We start from the raw sequence: 10,017 nt of genomic DNA, 5'->3' as shown, positions 1-10,017 counted from the left end.
TTAGAATTTAGTCACCGAATGCTGAAAGGGGAAGAGGTTGCAAAATGAGGTGGAATTAGCCACCCAGAGTCAGCCTTACTTATGTTTTTTCTCCAAAGTCATTATTATTCATCACAACAGTTTAAAAAGAACCAAAATTCTCAGTGCACTTGTACAGAAATTACTGTATACAGACCTGACAGAACGATATTTGAATAAACGAATAAACGTGTTCGATAAAAACATCAGTGGTTAAACAAAATGTTAATGCCAAATACAGGCCATGGTGTGACGCCCTTGAGAGGCAAAGGACTTTAAGGGGAAAGACATGAAGCTCAAATTCCTGATATTTCTCACCATTGTTACCTCCAGCTTTTGTCAGATGAAGTCCAGAGGTTGAAAGACTTTGAGTTAGGGGATGATGAAGCCGCTTTCCTGTGGCTTAGAGCCTGGTTGAAGTCACTGAGGAGTGCTGTCCAAGTGCCAAACCCCTCCCCCACCCCCGCAACAGTGTTCTATAAGGTCCCTGAGAATGCTGATGATGTTAGCTGTCAGCACCTAGAGTTCTCTTTCTCTCTCTCTCAAAATCCTAACACCTATTTCCTGCTATTTACAACCCACAGATTATCCCCCTGCCACATCACTCTAACCACGTCAAAGGCTGAACTTATCTTCCTTCCAAAGACCTTTCCCCTCCCACATTCCCCAGTTTTTCAGATTTAGCTTCCCATCCTGCCCTGAAATCCTCCTGCCCTGGCTCCTCGACTCCCTCAGCTATTAAACTAGTACATGTGTTCACTTTTGCATGTGGAGTTCATACTGTCTACATTTTTTTCTAACATTTATTTATCTCTGGTGATTTCTTTACAATTTGATTTATGTCATACATTAACATGAATTAACCATAGGTGTACATATGCCCCCCTCGCTCTTGAATCTCTCTCCCACCTCCTGCCCATTCCCACCCCTCTAGGTTGTTACAGAGCCCCAGTCTGAGTTCCCTGAGTCATACAACAAATTCCCACTGGCTTTCTAGTTACACCTGTTAGTGTATATTCTTCCATACTACTCTATTCATCTCACCTTCTCCCTCTTTTCCCCCACCCTTGTCCATAAGTCTGTTCTCTGTGTCTGTGTCTCCATTGCTGCTCTGAGACATTTCATCAGTACCATCCATCTAGAAGTCATATATATGTGTTAATATATGATATTTTTCTCTTTCTGACCTACTTCACTCTGTATAATAGGTTCTAGGTTCATCCACCTCATTAGACCTGACTCAAATGTGCTCCTTTTAATGGCTGAGTGATATTCCATTGTGTATATGTACCACAACTTCTTTATCCATTCATCTGTCGAAGGACATCTAGGTTGTTTCCATGTCTTAGCTGTTGTAAATAGTGCAGCAACGAACATTGGGGTACATGTGTCTTTTTCAGTTTTGGTTTCTTCAGGGTACATACCTAGAAGTGGTATTGCTGGGTCGTATGGTGGTTTTATTCCTAGTTTTTTAAGGCACTTCCATACTGTCTTCCATAGTGACTATATTAATTTATATTCCCATCAGCAGTGCAGGAGGGTTCCCTTTTCTTCACACACTCTCCAGGACTTATTGTTTGTGGATTTTTTGATTATGGCAATTCTGTCTAGTGTGAGATGATTTATCATTGTAGTTTTGATTTGCATTTCTCTAGTGAGTGATGGTGAGCATCTCTTCATGTGTTTATTAGCTATTCGTATGTCTTTGGAGAAATTATCATCTACATTATCAGTTCACCTTAATGCATGTGACCTTTTCTATGATTTTATACCCATAGTGTATGAGTTAGGCTGGTTTAACTTCTTTATATAGTGTTGATGGTAGTACCAGCCTGCTTTCCTATGAATCTTCAATGTTAACACCGACTTTATTTTTCCAGCGCTTGGTTTCTACTACTTGATTCTCCAACTGTAAATTATGTAATGGGATTTCAGTGCTGTCTGCCTCAGCTGCCTCTCAGAACCAGCCAAAGACACATGGAGGGTGGCTTGGGAAAGGTGTTACTCCGTCATTGTTGCAACTGTAAAATAAATCCACAGCCACGTTTTGGTTCAGTTTCCTGATCTCTGAAAATTACAAGCAATCTCCATAGTGACTGCTTCCTGATCTGTATTCTCTACTTTATAGGTTTATTATGAAATTTTAAATAGAAGTGCTTATATCATTTATACAGAAGTTTTGATAACTGAAAATTAAGTGTACAAATGTAAAATGGTAGTGGTACTCTATTTTCTTACTTCCCTTGCTAAGTTTTTGGGTCCATCCATTGGCTTATAGCCAAGGTTATTTTATTCTCATCCTTTTTTCTAGTTCAGCCCTCCCTATACCATTCTTATTGTTATCCAAACAGCTGCCTTTTGTTTCTTAAACCAGGATCCACCCTTCCCCTCTTTCAAAGTGCAGTTCACAGCCACCTCCTGTGGAAAAACTTCCCAGTCTTGCAGAAGGAAATGATAAACTTCCAGATAGACCATTACACCACTCCCTCAGGTTTCCCCAGTCAGCATGTATTTAAGTGTCTAGCCTAGCACAAGAGTAATGGACACTTCTGTAAAAGCTTCACCATTTTTATAGCACTTTCACTTACGTTATCATTTTAAAAATGTTTTCATAAATGTGATATATTCAGCTTTTTTGTCAATGACGAAATTAAAGATAAATTACTTCCCCAGGGTAAGTACAGGCGTACCTCAAGATAGTTCAGGTTCAGACCACCATAATAAAAGAAATACCACAATAAAGAGAATGACATGAATTTCTCAGTCTCCCAGGACATGTAACATTACATTTACACTACATTATGGTCTATTAAGTGTGACTAGCGTTTGTTGTTATTGTTCAGTCGTGTCCGACTCGTTGCAACTCCATGAACTACAGCACTCCAGGCTTCTCCGTCCATCACTCTCTCCCTATCATTATGTCTTTAAAAAAAAAACAAAAAACACTTTAATTGAAAAAGTGCTAAAAAATGTCAAAACACATTACAAGTGTAACATTAAAGATCACTGGTCACAGTTCCCTTAACAGTAATGCCAAAGCTTGAAATACTTCAAGAATTACCCAAACATGACACAGAGGCACGAAGTGAATGAACGCTCTTTGAAAAATCTGGCACTTATAAGATGTTCTATGCAATGTTGCTACAAACCTTCAGTTTGTACAAAATGCAGTACTTGCAAAGCACAATAAAAGTGTGTCTGTAAGTGATTTAAAATAAAGAAAGAGGGAAGAAACCACGGGATCTGGGTTTGCCACTTACTAGTACCTGCCTCACAAGGCTTTTGCATGGGTATTACACAATGTGCGGTGGTAGCTTTATAAAAATGGAATCAGAGCTTAGTGCCAATTCGGCTTCCTCTACAAAGCCTTCTTTGACACTATACTCCAGATCAAGTTTTCATATGCTTACAAGCAACACCTACTTCCCTTCCCAGTACTCATCTCAGCTATAATATTACTGGAATGTGTATGATTACTGTCCTCTCTCTTTCTCTAGACTTGGCGCTGTATCCGAATAGGGACCTTTGCTTTGCTCTCCACACTGACTACAGTGCTCTTCACATGTAAGCTCTTCAACTTTGATAAATGAGTGAAAACTGAAACCCTACACTGTAGATTTCACTCCGGCTGAGGAAAACATGTTACAGTGATGCTACAAGACAGAAAGAGGTTACGTGGATGTTACTCAACTGAGATAAATTTCAATGGATTAGTGACCGCAGCGATGAGATAAAGGCTGTGGGAAAACAGTTCAGAATGGTTTCGTTTGAGAGGACGCGACTTCGACAAAGTCGTACCCAACACTAAGAACACATACTCAGAACAACCGCTCTCCCACAACACACCCTGGAAGCAGTTTTGCCCCTCTCTTCCGTACGATGAGCCAAGATGGCGGGGCCCGTGTTTGAAATCTAGATTCAAGATGGCGACTTCCTGCTTCCCGCGCAGCGTCGCGCGTGGCCAACGAGGCCACGCCCACTTCCGGCTCCTGCGCCTCAGCATGGCTGCTTTGGGTATGCTGCTCTCTAGTAAGTGGGTGTGAGGTCGGTGGGCTCCGGAGTTTGCCGGGGCGGGCCGCGGATCCCTGGGTTGGCTGCGCGGCCTCTCTCCCAGCTCTGCCCCGTTTTCCCAGCAGGTGTCCGGAGGCTGCACTGCGGCGCCGCGGCTCGGGCAGGCAGCCAGTGGCGACTCCGGTGAGTGCCCGTCTGGAAGAAACTGGGGGGCCAGAAGTTGGCCTGAGTCCTCACCGAACTGTTTTTCTCCATCCAGGCAGGGCCTTGCTGCCAACCCCTCCGGCTACGGCCCCCTTACGGAGCTCCCAGACTGGTCGTACGCGGGTGAGCGCTGATCTGACAGTTAACTCCACTTCGGAGATTTTCACCCTGCGGGAACGCCCCTGGACGTAGTGGAGCGGGGAGTGGGGGGAAGGAGTGTCAAAGTGGAGGTGTGTCTGAGCGGACAACTTACTGAACTTTGTGTTTGGCGTTGGGAGGGAAGAAGCCCTGCTGTTTACTTTGTGAATTAAACTACATCTGTGGAAAGGAAAGCTGGACTGAACCTCTCGGCTTGTGGGTATAAGCAGAAAATAATTCTGATTTAGGGGGTCACCGGGGAGAGACAAGACTTTGTGTTGTCAAAGAGGGACGTGAGTTTTTTCAAAGTTAGGAAGGGGACTTCACTGGTGGTTCAGTGGCGAGGACTCCGTGCTCCCAATGCAGGGAGCCTGGGTTCGATCTGATCGGGGAACTAAATCCCACGTGCCACAACTGAGAGTTTGCTTGCAGGAGCTAAAGATGGGGCGGGCCACCCACAACTAAGACCTGGTACAGCCAAGTAAATAATAAAAATTTTTAGATAGTTACAAAGAACTGCCCTTCTGTGTGAGCAGTACATTGTTGAGAGTTTGTTACCAAATGCAGGGAGAGCTCTTTGAAAGGCTGCCTAAATGATTCTCTGACAGAGGCTTAGAAGTGTGAGGGCAGGGCATGGTGGGTTCCCTTTGGGAAAACTTTCTTCCTTTAAAAAAAAAAAAAGCCCTAAAAAAGAAGGACCTTAGAAAAGCTGAAGCCATTCCCCACTCCACTGGAACTCCAGTTCAGAGGTGGGAAAATTGAGGCCTAAAGTAAATTGCCTGGGATCACACATCTAGGTAATAGCAAAGCCAAGACTAGAACTGGGCAGAGACCAGGCCCCCTTCAACAGCATGGAGTATAGTTTATACGAGTATGAAGAAAAATAGTGAAAGTCAGTCACACAGTCCTGTCTCACTCTGCGATCTCTAGTCCGCCAGGCTCCTCTGTCCTTAGAATTCTCCAGGCAAGAGTCCTGGAGAGGGTTGCCATTTATAGGGATATAAACCTGGTTAATCAGATATGTGGTGGCTGTGGAGGATGGTGAAGATTTTTTCTAGTTGTTATTTACTGTAGGAAGTCTAGGATTTCTTGAAATATTGGAAGGACTGGAATTGATTTTTTTAAAAAATTTTTTAACGCGGACCATTTTTAAAGTCTTTATTGAATTTGTTACAGTATTGTTTCTGTTTTTTTATGTCTTGGTTTTTTTTCTTTTTGTTTTTTTGGCCTCAAGACACGTGGGATCTTAGCTCCTGTTGTGGCACAGCACAGGCTTAGTTGCCCCACAGCATGTCCCCTGCATTGGAAATCAGATTCTTAACCACTGAACCACCAGGAAAGTCCTAGAGTTGATTCTTAATCCAGGCTTGCTTCTCTACTTGCTAACTTTATGGTCTTGGACAAGTTACTTAATTGTATCTCTCAGTTTCCACTTCTGTGAAAGGATACCTATCTCAGGTGGTTCTTGTAAGGAGAAAATGAAACATCCAATGTAAAACACCTGATGTACACAGCATTGGTTCCCTTTCTTGATGAATAATATCTATTTGTCTTGCCTTTGAACTTTGGCAGCGTTTTCACTCTCTTTCTTTGTAGAAAGTATCCTTTTATTCTCCGTTATAAACTACTTGAGATCAAGATACTGCATTTTTCTTTTTTCCAGCAAATCAGCAGATGATTATGAGATTTTTATTATATGCCTACACTATTTATATTACAGTGAAAAGGGATATAGTCCTTGATCCCAAGGAACTTAAAGTCTTAGCTGGTAAAACAAAGCATGACATTTTAAAGATTAATTAATATTTCAATGCTCTGCCCCTTTCCAGAAGAATTTGAGATAGCTAAATAAGACTAAAAATAATCAGTAGTACAGTAAATGTCCCCAAGTAGTAGGTTCCTCTGTCCATGGGATTCTCCAGGCAAGGATACTGGAGTGGATTGTCATTCCTTTCTCCAGGGGATCTTCCTGAGCCAGAGATCAAACCCAGGTCTCCTGCATTGCAGACAGATTCTTTACCGTCTGAGCTACAGGGAAGCCCTTCAGTTCAACTCAGTTCAGTCGCTCAGTCGTGTCCAGCTCTTTGCGACCCCATGAATGGCAGCATGCCAGGGCTCCTTGTCCATCACCAACTCCCAGAGTTCACTCAAACTCATGTCCATTGAGTTGGTGATGCCATCCAGCCATCTCATCCTCTGTCATCCCCTTCTCCTCCTGCCCCCAATCCCTCCCAGCATCAGAGTCTTTTCCAATGAGTCAGCTCTTCGCGTGAGGTGGCCAGTATTGGAGTTTCAGCTTTAGCATCAGTCCTTCCAATGAACACCCAGGACTGATCTCCTTTAGAATGGACTGGTTGGATCTCCTTGCAGTCCAAGGGACTCTCAAGAGTCTCCTCCAGCACCACAGTTCAAAAGCATCAATTCTTTGGCACTCAGCTTTCTTCACATTCCAACTCTCATATCCATACATGACCACTGGAAAAACCATAGCCTTGACTAGACGGACCTTTGTTGGCAAAGTAATGTCTCTGCTTTTGAATATGCTATCTAGGTTGGTCATAACTTTCCTTCCAAGGAGAAAGCATCTTTTAATTTCATGGCTGCAGTCACCATCTGCAGTGATTTTGGAGCCCAAAAAAATAAAGTCTAACACTGTTTCCACTGTTTCCCCATCTATTTCCCATGAAGTGATGGGACCAGGTGCCATGATCTTAGTTTTCTGAACGTTGAGCTTTAAGCCAACTTTTTCACTCTCCTCTTGGGCTTTCATCAAGAGGCTTTTAGTTCCTCTTCACTTCCTGCCGTAAGGGTGGTATCATCTGCATATCTGAGGTTATTGATATTTCTCCCGGCAGTCTTGATTCCAGCTTGTGCTTCTTCCAGCTCAGCGTTTCGCATGATGTACTCTGCATAGAAGTTAAATAAGCAGTGTGACAATATACAGCCTTGACATACTCCTTTTCCTATTTGGAACCAGTCTGTTGTTCCATGTCCAGTTCTAACTGTTGCTTCCTGACCTGCATATAGCCCTTAAATGTCCCCAGATAGATAAATATTAAATGATGGAGATGCCTTTGTTTCAGAAGAGAGTGACAGAGTTGAAGAGGTTAGAGAAGGGATTCTGGGACAAGCAGGGCTAGGGGTAGGCCTAAGAATGAGAATTTGGCTGAAAGGAAAGGAAAAGAGGATATTTCATTATGGAGTGAGATAGAATTCAGCAAGGACTCAGTGGTGAGTAGAATAATAATCCAGTTGCTTGAGTGGAGGGTTTCTGAAGATGAAACAGGAGATTCAGCATCACAAAGGACCTTGAATTCTAGGCTAATGAGGGGTAAGTAGAGTAGGAACATGCCTAGGAGTTTCTTCTTGGTGGTCCTGGCATACTTCACCATTGAAGACGAAGGAAGTTTTCTACGGGAATGAAGCTACAGTGGGTATGAAATAGAAGAGAGGAGCTTGAGATTGGTTCTTCCCTCTTGCTGTCACAGCCACTTGGCCAGAGTACTGTAGGCTTTAACACTTGCCTTTCCTTTCACTTCTATCTGCAGATGGCCGCCCTGCTCCTCCAATGAAAGGCCAGCTTCGAAGAAAAGCCCAAAGGGAAAAGTTTGCGGTGAGTGGCTAGATCTCCAGCCAGGACAAACTGTAACTGGCTGGAGAACATTTAAATTGCAATTTGTCCTGAGTTGGCACCTAAGCTGACATGTACTGCTCACTTGGAGGTTTTATGCACTGAAGGTTTTAACAGTACTGTGAGAAGGGAGAATAGACTGGGGCACTCCTAAGGCAGGAACCAATGGGAGACACCCATTTTGCTTCCTTCCTCCTGCTTGCCAGCCCAGGACCTTGTTCCACCCCTTCCCCAGTCAGTGGTGTCACTTTCCAGCCGAAACCTGACTTTGATCTGTGAATGAAAGGATATATGGTGCAGAGCTCAAGCCCCAGATGTTATCCACACTGTTTTCCTGTCTGTTTCAGAGACGAGTTGTACTGCTGTCACAGGAAATGGATGCTGGATTACAGGCATGGCAGCTCAGACAGCAGGAGAAGTTGCAGGAAGAAAAAAGGAAGCAGCAGAATGCTCTTAAACCCAAAGGGGCTCTACTACAAAACCCAGGACCAAGTCAATAAAAAAGCAACTCCTGTCTCCCTTCCCAAGCCTGTCTCTGGCTTTCTTTTCTAGTACCTGGATGTGTCTTCCCTGCCAGAAGAAAGCCTTATGTTCCCCATCAGGGCAAAAGGATGGATACCAAGAAGAACGGGCTATAAAACCACTGCCTGGAAGGGTTGACTCAGTCCCCTCACCCCCAGCTCCATTCCAGTTCAGCAGAATCTTGCTCTGGAGTATTTACTCCCTCTTTTACAAGCCATACTGGCCCAGCTATGAGCAGTAGTAGCTGCTCTGCAAACATGAAAAAGGGGGCAACAGTTTTCCTGGTTTTAGCCAGGCACTCAAGCCTTTAACAGCCCATACACAGTTGAGGCCACATGCAGTAATGCATTTAATAAATATTTTGATGAAAAAGGCTTTCCAGCTGAGATCTACTTTTTGGCAAGAAAATAGTATCAATTTTCCTACACTTCAGATAGCTGGCCCTAGAGGATACTCCCACTGGGAAGGCAGACATGGGAAGAGCCAGCTTGGGTGTTGCATGTTCTGCTGAAGAGTTGGATCCTGAGGTTTCTGTGGTTCTGACTGAATTCCAAAGGTTGGTTGGTCCAGATTTCCCGACTTCCATTTGTGTAGGGGAGCCCTGAGGTGCTCAGTCCCCAAACAGTTACTGTGTAATGGGCACCTAGTAGCCACCATGTACTTCCATAAGTCCCTTAGCTGCACAGGCCCCGGGAAACCTTTCATTTTATTGGTCATGGCTCCCCCCATGGATTTCAGAGAGAAAAAGGACCCATTACAGTACAGAGTACTGGACTTTTCCATTTTCCTGCCACAAAATGTGATAGTTCCTGGATCTCTAGGATTTATGGAACTTTCTACCTGAAATAATTTCTGTCCAGCCTCCTTTTTTCCTTCCCTTGTTTTCCCTCCCCTCTTCTCCACCCCTGCCCTCCACTACCTCCTTCCTCTCTGGCTGACCAGTGCAATTCTTGGATCTTAGATTTTGCTGATGGTCGACTTTTCTGTCTCCCACACTTTTCCTGCTTCTGTTGTGTTGCTTTTCCAGATCTAGCCTTCAATCTCTTATCTGTCTCCCATTCCCACTGCCTACTCTGGCCGGCCCTCCCCCTTCTCTACATACCTCCATCTTTTGTTCTGAGTCTAGGCCGCCCTTGAAGGAGGAGGGTATGCTCTCTAAGGGACCATCTCCTTTTCCAGTGTAGAGGTGGAACCCCCATAGTCCTGACTCCCAGCCCCTCTTTTCTGCAATCTTACCAAACTTCATTTGTCTTTCCCCAGATGCCATGGCCTTGCACCCCTTTCCCGCTGTAGTTTAAGGAGCAATAGATCACAAAGGACAATAATAAAGGGAGCACGTGTGTCTTTCTACAAAGACAGGACCCCCAGATCCAATGTGGTGGGATTTGTCAGTGGGTAGTTGCATTTTGTTATTGTTGCATTCCCCCCCACAACCCCCTGCAGGGGAGGGACAGGTGGTTGTCAAGAACAAGGGACAAAAAATTCGATATGGT

General features: G+C 44.1%; 1 protein-coding gene and 1 long non-coding RNA gene across 6 annotated transcripts; one reads left to right on the top strand and one right to left on the bottom strand.

Moving 5' to 3' along the window:
• Positions 1-2,505: 2,505 nt before the first annotated feature.
• On the bottom strand, positions 2,506-4,403 carry LOC121820030 (uncharacterized). Its single transcript, XR_006060507.1, has 2 exons — positions 3,865-4,403; positions 2,506-2,940 (listed from the first exon to the last, which is right to left on the bottom strand). It is a non-coding gene; the product is annotated as an uncharacterized LOC121820030 (long non-coding RNA).
• Positions 3,997-8,529, top strand: MRPL52 (mitochondrial ribosomal protein L52). 5 transcript variants are annotated; one of them, XM_042252987.1, is made up of 5 exons: positions 3,997-4,032; positions 4,155-4,212; positions 4,289-4,356; positions 7,920-7,984; positions 8,350-8,529. In XM_042252987.1, exons 1-5 carry the CDS (start codon positions 4,020-4,022, stop codon positions 8,500-8,502), a joined length of 357 nt encoding a protein of 118 aa, XP_042108921.1. In that variant the 5' UTR covers positions 3,997-4,019; the 3' UTR covers positions 8,503-8,529. The 5 variants fall into 5 exon arrangements, with proteins under 5 accessions (XP_042108921.1, XP_042108920.1, XP_012036401.1 ...); XM_042252986.1 differs by having other exon boundaries at positions 4,152-4,212; XM_012181011.4 differs by having other exon boundaries at positions 3,997-4,047.
• The last annotated feature ends 1,488 nt before the right edge of the window (positions 8,530-10,017 follow it).

The sequence above is a fragment of the Ovis aries genome, chromosome 7 (genome assembly GCF_016772045.2).
Source record: "Ovis aries strain OAR_USU_Benz2616 breed Rambouillet chromosome 7, ARS-UI_Ramb_v3.0, whole genome shotgun sequence".
NCBI classification, from domain to species: domain Eukaryota; kingdom Metazoa; phylum Chordata; class Mammalia; order Artiodactyla; family Bovidae; genus Ovis; species Ovis aries.
Note: the sequence above shows the minus strand (reverse complement) of the source record. Positions and strands in the feature narration are given on the sequence as shown.

Bases quoted from the DNA above. Each gene is read 5' to 3' on its own strand.
- MRPL52 (XM_004010350.5), top strand. From the start codon at position 4,020: ATGGCTGCTTTGGGTATGCTGCTCTCTA. The intron at 4,048-4,151 runs GTAAGTGGGTGT...CCGTTTTCCCAG, and splicing joins TTTGGGTATGCTGCTCTCTA to CAGGTGTCCGGAGGCTGCAC. The intron at 4,213-4,288 runs GTGAGTGCCCGT...TTCTCCATCCAG, and splicing joins GGCAGCCAGTGGCGACTCCG to GCAGGGCCTTGCTGCCAACC.